Source organism: Rhinoraja longicauda, chromosome 3 (assembly GCF_053455715.1).
Source record: "Rhinoraja longicauda isolate Sanriku21f chromosome 3, sRhiLon1.1, whole genome shotgun sequence".
NCBI lineage: Eukaryota > Metazoa > Chordata > Chondrichthyes > Rajiformes > Arhynchobatidae > Rhinoraja > Rhinoraja longicauda.
In genome coordinates this window covers 73884285-73900025 of record NC_135955.1, presented here as the reverse complement: position 1 = coordinate 73900025, position 15741 = coordinate 73884285, and the positions used below count along the sequence as shown (strand labels likewise).

Here is a 15741-nt window from a genome sequence, read left to right as displayed (position 1 = left end):
TTTGCAGATGACACAAAGCTGGGTGGCAGCGTGAACTGTAAAGAGGATGCTCGGAGGTTGCAGGGCGACTTGGACAGGTTGAGTGAGTGGGCAGATCCATGGCAGATGCAGTATAATGTAGATAAATGTGAGGTTATCCACTTTGGCGGCAAGAACAAGGCGGCAGATTATTATATCAATGGTGTCAGATTAGGAAAAAGGGAAGTGCAACGAGACCTGGGTGTCTTTGTACACCAGTCACTGAAAGTTAACATGCAGGTACAGCAGGCAGTGAAGATGGCATGTTGGCCTTCATATCAAGAGATTTTGAATATAGGAGTAAAGAGGTCCTTCTGCAGTTGTACAGGGCCCTGGTGAGCCACATCTGGAGTATTGTGTGCAGTTTTGGTCTCCTAATTTGAGGAAGGACACCCTTGCTATTGAGGCAGTGCAGCATACGTTCACGAGGTTAATCCCCAGGATGGCAGGACTGTCATATGAGGAAAGATTGAAAAGACTGAGCTTGTATTCACTGGAATTCAGAAGGATGAAAGGGGATCTTATAGAAACATATTAAATTATAAAAGGACTGGACAAGCTGGATGCAGGAAAAATGTTCCCAATGTTGGGGGCCACCAGGGGCCACAGTCTAAGAATAAAGGGGAAGCCATTTAAAACTGAGGTGAGAAAAAACCCTTTTCACCCAGAGAATTGTGAATTTGTGGAACTCTCTGCCACAGAAAGCAGAAGAGGCCAAATCAGTGGATGAATTTAAAAGAGAGTTAGATAGAGCTCTAGGGGCTAGTGGGATCAAGAGATATGGGGAGAAGGCAGGCATGGATTACTGATTGTGGATGATCAGCCATGATCACAATGAATGGCAGTGCTGGCTCAAAGGGCCAAATGACCTCCTCCTGCACCTATTTTCTATGTTTCTATACATCAATGAAATGATTCAAATCTGATACAACAAAATATTCTGAAAATGGCCTGATTATTTAAATATAGCAAGCCACTTTCTAACAGAATGAGATGATTGAGGATATCATATTTAACTAGAATATACTTTACAAATTTGGAAAATAATTCATGGAAATATGTATACATTGTCCAAAGGTATGTTAACTTTCAGTGGGAATGCTTGAGCATAAAATTATAATTGATTCCAATGTGATACCGAGAAGCATTCATATAATATTTTTCAATTTGCTTTCTTTCCTCCTCACAAAATCTTCTACCTTTCTCTGTTACACAAAAAGGAGGCAGAGTTGACAATACACCAAAATATCTAGTGCTCAGGATATTGGTTAATAAAAAACTGCGAAATAAATTGTTTTCATCCCATTTATGTCCACTATCATGTTATAATGGACGAGTGAGTAGGATAACAAAGAAATAGTATGAACGGATGATCGATGGTCAGTATGGAATCGGTGGGCAGAAGGGCCTGTTTCCATGCTGCATCTCTAAACTAAACTAAAGCACCTTTATTACATTAAATATTCTACACAAATACAATTGCTGTTGTACTTATGCTTTGCTGTTGTACTTATGCTGTGATAGCAAAATCTAAATTACTCTTAATAAAGAAATTGACCTTAAATTCTCCAGTGAATTGATGCTGACTATCTTATATTTACAACATCTGATTCTTCTTTCCCAGCATGAGAAGATGTGTGAATCTGTTACTTATCTTGTTGTTCTGGCTTCAGTAATTTATATTGCTCACTAGCTGCTTACCACAATTCACAATTCACTTATCGAGAATGTTACGTTAATCCACCTTTTAATTCAGGAGACTGTTACTGGAAACCAAGCCGCCCATGGTCAAAGAGAAGACAGTGGCAGGGAAGCATTAACATCATTAAAATCAGTACTGCATAAATTCCAACATTAATGGACCCGAGTATAATATTTTATTCCACTAGAAAATGACTGCATCCCATCACCCGAGAGCTTTCAGCTCAACCCCTGATGCTGCAAGCAAGACTCCTATTACAGATAAAAAGGCAATTTAAATATTGCTATATTAACCCTAAGACATAAATATGTGAAATACAAATGTAACTAAAAAGAGAATGCTTTTAATTCTATCCATTTTGCCCTTTCCTTGATTCTTCTTCCCATTCTCTACTTTCCACAAATTTACGTTTCAATTTCAACATTTAAATTTATTTTCTAGCTTAATACCTTGACATTTTCTCTTAGTTGTCTCCACTAATTATAGCTGTAAGCATGGCCAGAGAGAACATCGACTGTGATCTGATGCCCTGTGAGAATCGTTTTTTTTTTAAAATGTGTTTTAATGACTCATTCTTCTGAAGTCAGATTATTCCACATTATATTCTGCCTGTTTATATCCCCATACACTCTTTCTCCTCACAGTCCATACTTCCAAACAGCTTTGTAATATCTGATTTTATTTTGATATATTACACCTGATCCTTTCCAATCAAAGTATTCTTACAGATTGTTAACTGCTGGGACCTAACCATTAATCTTTGCAACACCTCACCAGTCACACTGGACAAAACTGAAAAACACCTGCCATTCCTATTCTGTTTTCTGGCTGTTAACCAATTTTCAACCCGTCAGAATATTACGCCCAATAACATGTGTGCTATGTGTGTTTAAAATCTTCTGTTAAAGCATTCTGAAGATCGTTGAAAAATCTATACACCATATTAGCTAGTTTTGCTTATGTATTTGGCTAAATATGGCTTCCGTTTCTAAGGTTTGTCAAACAAGATTTCCCTTCGATAATCCATACTGACATTGCCTCATCCTCCAATTTTCTTTGCCACTTGCTTAATGATAGATTCCATCATTTTTGCTACTACTGATGGAAAATTGGAAAATAACAGGCTTTGTTTCCATTATCTTCTGAGTGACCTCCTTCAAATCCCAAGGATCCAGGTTGCCAGGTCCTTTAGTCCCATTAATTTCTCCAACATCAGTATTCTCTTGTACTAATGCTACTTTCTTTGAGTTCCTCATTCACTGTTGTTCTGTACCATTTCTGAGAGATTGTCTGTGTCTTCCATAACAATAGGTACAAATTACTTATTTAATTTCACCCTCATTTCTAGTCAACAAAATAAATTACGTTGTTTTAATTTATAAAGGACCCACATTAACATCAACTATTATCTTCCTCTTTACTTATCTATCAAAACTCCTACAGTATGTATTTTTTAGTTTTTGACTGGTCTTCTCTCATATTCTACTTTCCCATGTATATAGCAGTCTTCTATTGCTGAATTCTAAATGTTTCCTTATTACAGATGATACTTGAACCACTGAGTTCTTCCAGTGTTTTGCTGTTGTTGCAGATTCTACCAGCTGCAATATTTTTGACATATTTTGTCTTATTACTTATTTATGCAATGTTTTATGTCATATCTTTTGATCTAATATTATCTTCAACCTCTCTTACTAGCTGCAACCGGAGCACTTTTCTATTGGAGATGTTTTGTCTCAAGAGACCTACATCATTTGAAAACTATGTACTAATTCTTTGAATGTTAGCCATTGATTGATTTTACTTTAATGTCCTTACCGGAGCCAAATTCATTAAGTTGGAAAGAGTGTAGAGAAGATTTCTAAAGATGTTGCCAGGAATTGAGGAACTGGTTGGGCAAACAAGGACTTTATCTCTTGAGGCGTAGGAGGTGAAGGGATGATCTTATAGAGATGTTTAAAATCATGAGGAGAATAGATAGGATGAATGCACAGCATCACTCTTCTGCAAAGGGCTTTTAACTACCTGATTATCAAGGAACTCTTTATTATTGCACAATAGTAGAAATAAAGTGGCTTTGATTCTTCTTCTAAGTTTAAAATGCCAGAACACATCTATTTATCAATCAAGAAAATGCTCACCTTGTTGGTACATCCGGCAAAGCATGGGGATAGATAAGTGATGCCATCAGCCCCACAGACTGGGTTTAAAGTCTCTTTTGTACATCTACAATGTTCATTACATGGTACGGTTAGATCCCTTCTGAATTCATCGAAAGTACTGAAACCAAAATCAAAAGTCATAATGAGACATGTCTAAAAGCTAAAAGTTTTGTTTGAATTCTTAGAAGGCTATCATTCAGATAACACATTACCACAAAATGAAGCACAATGTTCCTACATAGTGGGAATGTGATTTACTGTATTGAAATGGCTGATGAAGTTGAGACTGTTCTCTGCACTATAGAATTGATATCTTCTTTTTTTGCCATTCCTTCAGCATTGCGAGGGTGTCACTGCGAAACATAGAAAATGGATGCAGGAGGAGGCCATTTGGCCCATCGAGCCAGCACCGCATTCATTGTGATCATAGCTGATCATCCACAATCAGTAACCCGTGCCTACCTTCTCCCCATATCCCTTGATTCCGCTAGCCCCGAGAGCTCTATCTAACTCTCTTTTGAAATTCATCCAGTGAATTGGCCTCCACTGCCTTCTGTGGCAGAGAATTCTACAAATTCACAACTCACCTCAGTTTTAAATGGCCTCCCCTTTATTCTTCGACTGTGGCTACTGGTTCTGGACTCCCCCAACATTGGGAACATTTTCCTGTATCTAGCTTGTCGAATCCTTCTATAATTTAATACGTTTCTATAAGATCCCCTCTCATCCTAAATTCCAGTGAATACAAGCCCAGTCTTTCCAATCTTTCCTCATCTGACAGTCCCGCCATCCCGGCGATTAACCTTGTGAATCTACGCTGCACTGCCTCAATAGCAAGGATGTCCTTCCTCAAATTAGGAGGCCAAAACTGCACACAATACTCCAGATGTGGTGTCACCAGGGCCCTATACAACTGCAGAAGGACCTCTTTACTCCTATACTCATATCCTCTTGTTATGAAGGCCAACATGCCATCAGCTTTCTTCACTGCCTGCTTTACCTGCATGTTTACTTTCAGTGATTGGTGTACAAGGACACCTAGGTCTCGTTGCACTTCCCTTTTACCTAATCTGACACCTTTGAGATAATGAAATAATAATCTGCCTCCTTGTTTTTGCCACCAAAGTGGATAGCCTCACGTTTATCTACATTATACTGCATCTGCCATGCATCTGCCCACTCATTCAACCTGTCCAAGTCTTTCTTTAGGTTGTGTCAAATGGTGGTTGATTTTTATTTAGGCAAATGCTTTCATATTACATACATTCTGTGTTCAAGAGATGCTGTTACATTCAGTGATAACTTGGTTTATTTATACAGTTTCCAGTAACTGCAGTTGTTAAATTGACAGATTATCTGTAAATGGCTTTTTAAAATATAGTTTCCATTTACTATAGGCTTAAATTCCAGTAACAAGCACACTTGTTGATGTGAGCAGGGATTAAATAGGACAAGCACAAAACCAGAACTGAGAGACAAGTAGACAATGTGCAAGGAATAGCTTTTTTCAATTTATCCATCTTGGATGTATGAAAAATCTGAAATGAAACTCCAAAGATTACATTCTAAAAGAGATTACACAAACTAAGGGGTGTACTTGGTGAAAATCAGGTTAAGGTGCAATTTAATACATGTTCTCAGGATAAAAGGACAAACATTTAGGTTGAAATATAATTCTATGGGTTGGGAAATTTAGGACTAGGGATCAAAGTCTCATAATTAGAATAAGCCCTCTCAGGAGTGAGGGTTAAAAAAATACTTTTATGGAAAAAAAAGGTAGGCATTTGGAATTGTTTTCCCTTTTCAATTGATGTCAGTGCTAATTTAGAACACGAGAGTGATAGATTTTTGTTAATGAAATATTTTAAGGCGTAGAGACCAGAGGTGGATATGTGGAATTAGGCTACTATATGCCCATAACTCATTAGAGACACAAGAGACTGCAAGCGCTTGAATCTTGAGGATAAAACAGACTGTTGTTTGTCATCTGTCCATTTATTTCCACGGATGCTGCACGACCCGCTTAGTTCCTGCAGCAGTTTGTTTTTTGGTCATCTCATTGAATGGCAGAACAGATTTGGGAACTAAATAGCATACTCTTTTTCTTTTGAACGAATCAAATTTTCACTTTACTATTATGCATGCAGATAAAGAACTTGGATTTAGATTTAGGCAGCACGGTGGCGTGGCGGTAGAGTTGCTGCCTTACAGCGGCAGAGACCCGGGTTCGATCCTGACTACGGGTGCTGTTTGTCCAGAGTTTGTACGTTCCCCCCGTGACCTGCGTGGGTTTTCTCCAGGATCTCCAGTTTCCTCCCACACTCCAAAGACATAGGTTTGTCAGCTAATTAGCTTGGTGAAATTGTAAATTGTGACTAAGGCGTGTGGGATAGTGTTAGTATGTAGGGATCGCAGGTTGGCATGGACTCGGTGGGCCAAAGAACCTGTTTGTATGCTGTATCTCTAAACTAAACTAAACTAAACTAAAGATCACATTGCCACAGATTTATTGCTGAATAATAAAAGTTGAGGAAATCAGGCAAAAATAGGGTGAATGGACACAGTATTTTTCCGAGGGTTGGGAAATTTCTCTCCTGGGATAAATAAAGTTCTATCGAATCGCATTGTATCATATCGAATCAAGAACTTGAGTCGTTAATTTAAGATGAGAGGGTAAAGATTTAATACATATTGTATTGTATTTCTTTTCTAGGATGCCTAACAACATCAGGCTAAGGGACTGTCGATGAAAACTAGCCTCTTGGCTAACTCGAGTACATTTACATTTGTTTGAATGTCAATTAATGTACATTGTCCCTTTTTCAAATAAATTATTTATTAATTAATTAATAAGAAATTGAGGAACAACTTTTTCTCACAGAGGGTGATTGGTAAATGGAATGAGCTACCAGAGGAAGAAGGTGAGGTAGATACGATAATGACATTTGGATAGTCATTTGGATCGGTATATGGGTTAGGAAAGGTTTTATGGGATATGGGCCAAACATGCGCATACGGGACATGAGTAGATGGGGCATCTTGGTCGGCATGGGCGAGTTAGGCCGAAGGGTCTGTTTCTGACTGACTCTATGACTCTAGGTAGCATAGTAGTGTGTTTTGCATCCCTAACGTTCTATCCAAACATGCCTTATATATGGGATGTCAATGTTATTTTTAGTTTAGTTTTGAGTTACAGTGTGGAAATAAGCCCTTCGGCTCAACTAGTCCACACTGACCAGCGGTCCCTGCACATTAACACTATCCTACACACACTGGGGACAATTTGCACTTATACCAAGCCAATTAACCAACAAATCTGTACATCTTTGGAGTGTGGGAGGAAACCAAAGATTTCGGTGAAAACCCACACAGTCACGAGGAGAACGTACAAACTCCAAACAGACAGCACCCGTAGTCAGGATCGAACCCGGGTCTCCGGGGCTGCAAGTGCTGTAAGATAGCAACTCTACCGCTGCGACACCGTGCCGCCCTTTAAGATTGAAAGTAACTGATAAGGAAATGATCAGAATTTAATCAACTGAGATTAGAGTAAATTATATAGATGTAGTTGAGTTGGGAGTTTATTTATAAGACTGCAGCACCAGGCACAGCTAAAAGTGAAGCACCCAACCCAGCTAACCTGCAGCACAAACTACATGTTTGCTAAACTGTGAAAAGAGCATGAAATAGATGACAATCTCATAATCAAGAGTTCAGATCAGTCTGAAAAAGGGTCTCGACCCGAAACATCACCCATTCCTTCTCTCCGGAGATGCTGCCTGTCCCGCTGAGTTAATCCAGCATTTTGTGCCTATCTTTGATTTAAACTAGCATCTGCAGTTCCTTCCTACACAGTACAGATCAAAGCTCAGTGGCCCTGCCTCATCTGCGCTTGAATGAAGTGGCCAATTAAATCGCTAATAGGAAAAGGAAGATCCAAGAACGCCGCTATCTTCAAAGATGTTCGGAGCCAACATATCATCAACCCAGAAGCATTCACCACCACGTTCAAACAGAATAGATGATCCATCTTTCTTCCTTGGCTTCTCTTTGATGACACAGTGCTGTTGAAGTTAGCACTGCTGATACACAGTTGCAAAGACCTGGGCTCAGTCTCAAATGCTGGGAATGTGGAGTTTGCACTTTTTCCCTGTGATCACATGGGTTTCCCTGAGTACTATGTTTCCTCCCACATGCTAAAGTCATGCAGGTTGATAGGTTAATTGATCAGCAGATGCAAAATTATCCAACTGCAAGCATTCCTTTTTTAGAAGAGGTGTGAACTAACCAAAATCTATGAGTATACTACACTGTTCCTGATGAAAATGTAATATAATTACCACATATGACTGTATAAACAGCACCTGCTGGTTTGTATCCCCTACTATAAAGCTAAATAGTCTTGAAAGTCTGACAGGCTGCATTGTCAGAACGCATCCTATGTGTTCGTAATGAACATGGCTGTTAACAATACCATCTGTTAAAAGTGACTTTAAGTGTCTTCGTTAAATAAAGACTGCTTGTAAAATTGCAAAATGACAATTCATCTACCGAGCAGAGCCTATCACAAGGCATACAATTCAACTGCAGCAATAGATCGTGTTAACACAAAACACCATCTGTTTTCATGCCACATTTAGTGAGTACTTCTTTTCTTCATGCACCATGTAGTGCGGGATGATTTTTGTTTCCACATCTGTTTTTGTTAATCTTGCTCGACTCCCTAATACAATGGCTCTTCATCTTCCTCAGAGCATACAGAAATTGTGATGCTTGATTTTATAAACTCTCTACAAATTAATTTACCAATTGTTGAACATTCCTTGATATTGTATCAAGGGAACAATTGGCTACTCCAGGCATAAATCAAACTATCCAATCATTTACAAATGCAGCAAACCTGAACCAAGAGCATAACAGGGTTGGCTGAATAACATTTTCTTTCTGTTGGTTTAGAAGCTCTACCTCAGTTATCTGCCAATACACACAGCAACACTGAGGAGTCTTCAATGCTGCATGACACACAAGATCTAAAGGTGCAATAATCCTAGCCTGAACATAGGACTGAACCCATGATGCAGTTATCATTGAACAGAACTTGGATCAGTAGACCCAAAGGCCAAGACCAAGACCGATAGACACAGCCATCCTTCCTCCACCCTCCCTCCTACCAAAAACGAATTTGTTTTCCAGAAGAAGGTTCTTGACCAGAAATATCAAATATATAGGAAGGCACTGCAGATGCTGATTTACACTGAAAATGGACACCTATGCCTTTCCTCCAGATATGCTGCCTGACCTGTTGAGTTACTCCTGCATTTTGTGTTTCCAGTCAAAAAGAGTTGATTGAAACTGAAGTGTGGTGTGGGCCAATGGCTGGACGATACAGCCTGAATGTTTTTCTTCTATCCTTGATGATGAAGTACTTTTTGCCTTTCACATGCATGAATGTAGAGATCAACAGGGAAAGGTAGGAAATCTGGTTCAATTGTACCACCCTGTGATGAACTGGTGAAGTGTTACACTCATTGTGAAATTTGTAGCATGTGCTACTTGCTTGCTTAAAAAGAGGCTGAGAGGGTACATGTTGCAGCTGGAATCTGAGTAATAATAAATAATAATTTAAGTAAATTACTTGAAGTCACGAGATCACACAGCACAGAGTAAGGCTCTTTGGCCCACTTGTCCAATGCAGTCCATCAAGCCCTATCAATAATAATCACATTTACCAGCACATGCACTGGCTCACACCACACTTCAGTTTCAATCAACTCTTTTCTGACTGGAGTGCTTATAATTAAGGCAGAATATAAATTGGCTGGGTAATTATCTGTCTGGGGAACAATAATGAATACAACACAAGCGGCTGCTTCGAATGTTGTGCATTTGCTCCCCCCACCAGTCCCAATCCTTCTATGGATCCATAGATTGCATTCCCTCCCTGACTTTATTCTTGGTATTATAAGAAAATAACTGCAGATGCTGGTACAAATCGAAGGTATTTATTCACAAAAAGCTGGAGTAACTCAGCAGGTCAGGCAGCATCTCGGGAGAGAAGGAATGGGTGATGTTTCGGGTCGAGACCCTTCTTCAGACTGATGTCAGGGGGGCAGGACAAAGGAAGGATATAGGTGGAGACAGGAAGATAGAGGGAGATCTGGGAAGGAGGAGGGGAAGAGAGGGACAGAGGAACTATCTAAAGTTGGAGAAGTCGATGTTCATACCACTGGGCTGCAAACTGCCCAGGCGAAATATGAGGTGCTGTTCCTCCAATTTCCGGTGGGCCTCACTATGGCACTGGAGGAGGCCCATGACAGAAAGGTCAGACTGGGAATGGGAGGGGGAGATGAAGTGCTTGGCCACCGGGAGATCAGTTTGGTCAATGCGGACCGAGCGCAGGTGTTGAGCGAAGTGATCGCCGAGCCTGCGCTTGGTTTCGCCGATGTAAATAAGTTGACATCTAGAGCAGCGGATGCAATAGATGAGGTTGGAGGAGGTGCAGGTGAACCTTTGTCTCACCTGGAAAGACTGTTTGGGTCCTTGGATGGAGTTGAGGGGGGAGGTAAAGGGACAGGTGTTGCATCTCGTGCGGTTGCAGGGGAAAGTGCCCGGGGATGGGGTGGTTTGGGTAGGAAGGGACGAGTGGACCAGGGAGTTACGGAGGGAACGGTCTCTGCGGAACGCAGAGAGGGGAGGGGATGGGAAGATATGGCCAGTGGTGGGGTCCCGTTGTAGGTGACGGAAATGTTGGCGGATGATTTGTTGGATCCACTGGCTGGTGGGGTGGAAGGTGAGAACGATGGGGATTCTGTCCTTGTTATCGGCATCCATTTTAACCCCTAACACACTGAAATAAGGGAAGATGAGGTTGTGATCGTACAGCTTTATGTATCCACTGCTATTCATGGCATCTGTCCATGGTTTCTGCTCAGCGAAATGCTAGGCAGATCAGGAGTACTCCTGGCGGCAGCACAGATAGAATCATAGAGTTAGACAGTTTGGAAACAGGCCCTTCGGCCCAACTTGCCCACACCAGCCAACATGTCCCAGCTACACTAGTCCCACCTGCCTACGCTTGGTCCATATTCCTCCAAACGTATCCTATCCATGTGGTGGAAGCTAAGCCCTACTCAACTCCCCTTGAAAATTAGCCTTAATGTTAACCTTATCATTACCCCCTTAACCAGCAAGTGCAGCTCCTTCCTACACACCCCTTCAACATTCCTCTGCTATGGTATCCAATTTGAGGATATGCAGTCTGTAATCTCTGAGCCTGATAATCCGACATAGTGACAGGGTGATCTGATGACTGCATTATTCAGTAGTTGTGGGAAGCTGCCCACAGCAAATGAAAACTTTCCCCTTATCGCTTTTCTATAATTGGAACACTAAAAATAAATCAGAGCCCATTATAAGAATCTGTGGAATGACTGAAGCATCACTGTTCTCCATTCAACAGATCCCATTTCATGACCAGAACAACTTTAATGTGATCTTGTGAGAAACAATTGCACAGGAAAAATTAAGAATGCCATGATTTTGTCATGTACTCCTTACCTGTTTTTATAGGCAACTGTTGCGCCAGCAAATGGCCCTGTTTCACAGCCCAGAAACAGCAGCATGACATACGTAATTGTTGACAGCATGTTGACCGTCATTGTCATTTTGATGGCTCCCAGTGGAGTTAGGCTCATTTTCTTCAACACGAAGCCACCCAGGAAAATTCCGAGACACACACAAGGAACAGCCGTGACTCCTAATAAGAAAAACGGGTCAGTCAATGAACCACACCTGTGTAGTGCTGAACGCACACGATGGAATATGAAACTCTGCTGAAAGGCAATCCCCGCATTAGAAATAAGACTGTGACTCTTGAAAATCCATGGATGTAGCATTGGGCTAATAATCTGGATGTGTGCCCAGGCCATCTGAATGGCCACCAATATTCACTGGTCAATGGAGGTGACAATTTACTCCACAGACTGCTCACTCAGGAATGCAATCTGCCAGAATGAGATAGTTTGGCAAAGGAAAGGGAGTTGGCAAACCGACTACCTATTCGATGCTGGAAATGGATTATGGTCATTATGTCCACTTTACAAGGAGGCTGAAAAAAAAAGGCTCAAGGTGTTATATGGCCTACACTCAGTTCCAAGCTGGCAGCCCAAATCAGATGCTGGCTGATGTCTATGCAAGGAATGAGCAATCTTCAGGGATTTTCTTCTGATATTCACAACCTACCTAACAAAGGTAACCACATTGAGACAGGTAAAAGTTCTGCACAAAACTGATGGGCAAGATCAGAAACCAAAGCATCAAGATCCCAGCCTGAATCTCAGAGCTTCTGCCAGAGTCTCGCAGCAATTACAAAAACGGTCCATAGGTGGTTAAAATGCTTTGGCTTACAAACTGGCATTCCAGACGCTTGGTACAGAAGGCACATGTCGAAATCTACCCTTGGTTGGTAGCTCTAAACATGCTTATTAGTAGTAAAAGTTCATCGTACTTTGCCACAGCATTTCATTGAATTTTAGTGGTACAATACAGCACATCCAGCGCTAAAAAAAGGAATTAATTTCTAGGCAGATATTTCCCTTGTGACATACTCTTAAAATCATTTATTTTATAATTAATAGAACATAAAAGAGTACAGCACAGGAGCGGGCCCTTCAGCCCACAATGTTTGTGCTGAACATGAAGTCTAGCTGAACTGATCTCATTTGCGTGCACATGATCCCTATCAATCTATTCCCTGCTTATCTAAAAACCTCTTAAATGCCACTGTATCTGCCTGCATGGCCGCCCCAGACAATGCATTCTAGGCCCCCATCACCTTCTGTTTAAAAAACTTCACCCGCACATCTTCATTAAACTTTCCCCCTCTAACCTATAGCTATGCACTCTAGTGTTGAACATTTCCACCCTTTGAAAATGGTTCTGACTATCCACCCAATCAATACCTCTCATAATTTTATTTACTTGTATCAAGTCTCCGCTCAACCTCAGACGTTCCACAGAAAACAATCCAGGTCTATAAAACCTCTTCCTGCTGCTGAAACCCTCTAATCCAGGCAGAATTCTGGTAAACCTCCTCTGTACTCTCTCCAAAGTTTCCACATCTCTCCTGTATTGGGACGACCAGAACTGCACGGATTATTCCAAATGCAACGTAACCGAAGTCCTAGAGAGATGCATCATGACTTCCTGATCCTTACAGTATATTCAATGCTCCTAGTAGTAAAGCCCAGCATACCATATGCCTTCTTTACCACCTTATCTATTTGTGTAATTAATTGTTTAAAAAATGTTTACTTTATTTTTATTGGGTTGCAAAGGTATTTGTAACCCAGAAGGAATGTTGGACATCCCAACAATGGTCTCATTTTAATCAAGAATTCAACTTCTGCAATTTTATTCAAGATTTGAGAAACATTTAGACACGTACATGGATAGGACAGGTTTAGAGGGAAAGGGGTCACACGTAGGCAGATGGGACCAGTGTAGATGGGATATGTTGACCGGTATGGGCAAGTTGGGGGGAAGGGCCTGTATCAATAGACAATAGACAATAAACAATAGGTGCAGGAGTAGGCCATTCAGCCCCTCGAGCCAGCACTGCCATTCAATGCGATCATGGCTGATCACTCTCAATCTGTACCCCGTTCCTGCCTTCTCCCCATACCCCCTCACTCCGCTATCCTTAAGAGCTCTATCCAGCTCTCTCTTGAAAGCATCCAACGAACTGGCCTCCACTGCCTTCTGAGGCAGAGAATTCCACACCTTCACCACTCTCTGACTGAAAAAGTTCTTCCTCATCTCCGTTCTAAATGGCCTACCCCTTATTCTTAAACTGTGGCCCCTTGTTCTGGACTCCCCCAACATTGGGAACATGTTTCCTGCCTCTAATGTGTCCAATCCCCTAATTATCTTATATGTTTCAATAAGATCCCCCCTCATCCTTCTAAATTCCAGTGTATACAAGCCTAATTGCTCCAGCCTTTCAACATACGACAGTCCCGCCATTCCGGGAATTAACCTAGTGAACCTACGCTGTACGCCCTCAATAGCAAGAATATCCTTCCTCAAATTTGGAGACCAAAACTGCACACAGTACTCCAGGTGCGGTCTCACCAGGGCCCGGTACAACTGTAGAAGGACCTCTTTGCTCCTATACTCAACTCCTCTTGTTATGAAGGCCAACATTCCATTGGCTTTCTTCACTGCCTGCTGTACCTGCATGCTTCCTTTCATTGACTGATGCACTAGGACACCCAGATCTCGTTGAACTCCCCCTCCTCCTAACTTGACACCATTCAGATAATAATCTGCCTTTCTATTCTTACTTCCAAAGTGAATAACCTCACACTTATCTACATTAAACTGCATCTGCCATGTATCCGCCCACTCACACAACCTGTCCAAGTCACCCTGCAGCCTTATTGCATCTTCCTCACAATTCACACTACCCCCCAGCTTAGTATCATCTGCAAATTTGCTAATGGTACTTTTAATCCCTTCGTCTAAGTCATTAATGTATATCGTAAATAGCTGGGGTCCCAGCACCGAACCTTGCGGTACCCCACTGGTCACTGCCTGCCATTCCGAAAGGGACCCATTTATCCCCACTCTTTGCTTTCTGTCTGTCAACCAATTTTCTATCCATGTCAGTACCCTACCCCCAATACCATGTGCCTTAATTTTGCCCACTAATCTCCTATGTGGGACCTTGTCGAAGGCTTTCTGAAAGTCGAGGTACACCACATCCACTGACTCTCCCCAGTCAATTTTCCTAGTTACATCCTCAAAAAATTCCAGTAGATTTGTCAAGCATGATTTCCCCTTCGTAAATCCATGCTGACTCGGAATGATCCTGTTACTGCTATCCAAATGCTCAGCAATTTCGTCTTTTATAATTGACTCCAGCATCTTCCCCACCACTGATGTCAGACTAACTGGTCTATAATTATCCATGCTCTAAGATTCAATTACTTTATACTCAGCTTCTGTAATTCTAAGAACTACAGGGACAATGATAGCATGAAATGCCAATCTCTGTTTGAGCTCTTCAACTACCATTTGTGTCCCAAACTCCCAAGTGTGCTGCACCTGCATACACATGATGTGTCACATTTGGCGCCACTATTTGTGAAGGCAATATTGTACATGCACTGAACTCACGCCTCAACAGTGCACAGAGCACAAAGGCAATCAATGTGCAACAATGATTTGAAGATGATCACCACTCTGAAGCAAAAACGTTCTTGCTAATGCCTCCCTTAAACATGCACAGCTGAAAACATGTTGACATGAAAGAGATTAATCCACCTCTGTAACTTAAAGAGGTCATTAATTACCTGTAGGTTTAAATTCTTACTGTATTCTACATGCCACTGTTATGATTCTACAAAGGATTGACCATATCTGGGACAGATTCAAATTGCAGAGGCGCTTAGTTCCTGATCCTGAGAAACTTTTGGTAAATTAGAGGTTCTGGACAAATCACTTGCTGCTCTGAGAAGTGGTTGCATGAGTAGACTTTGCTAAAGCAGCATGAGTGGGAGGTTGGGCGGAGAGAATGCAGAGCAGCAGAAGATGCTGGAAGAGGGAGAAGGAAGAGGAGAGTGCTCAGCAGAACACCAAATCAAGGTAGACACAAAAAACTGGGGACCAAGCAGGGTCTTGAACCGAAATATCACCCATTCCTTCTCTCCAGCAATGCTGCCTGTCCTGCTGAGTTACTCCAGCATTTTGTGTCTATCTTCGGTTTAAACCAGCATCTGTAGTTCCTTCCCACACACCGAATCACCAAGGCTTTTTCCCACATAGACTTCAGTGAGAAACTGCCTGTGATCTATTAAT

At 41.4% G+C, this 15741-nt stretch overlaps 1 protein-coding gene across 1 annotated transcript in view; it reads right to left on the bottom strand.

Annotated features, from left to right (window-relative positions):
* Nucleotides 1-15741, bottom strand: part of LOC144592092 (solute carrier organic anion transporter family member 3A1-like) — a 265635-nt gene that overhangs the window by 21025 nt on the left and 228869 nt on the right. Inside the window, exons 6-7 of the mRNA XM_078396429.1 lie at nt 11440-11638; nt 3862-4000 (exon numbers count right to left, since the gene is read on the bottom strand). Coding sequence (XP_078252555.1) covers nt 3862-4000; nt 11440-11638 — 338 coding nt within the window. The remainder of the gene's footprint in view (nt 1-3861; nt 4001-11439; nt 11639-15741) is intronic.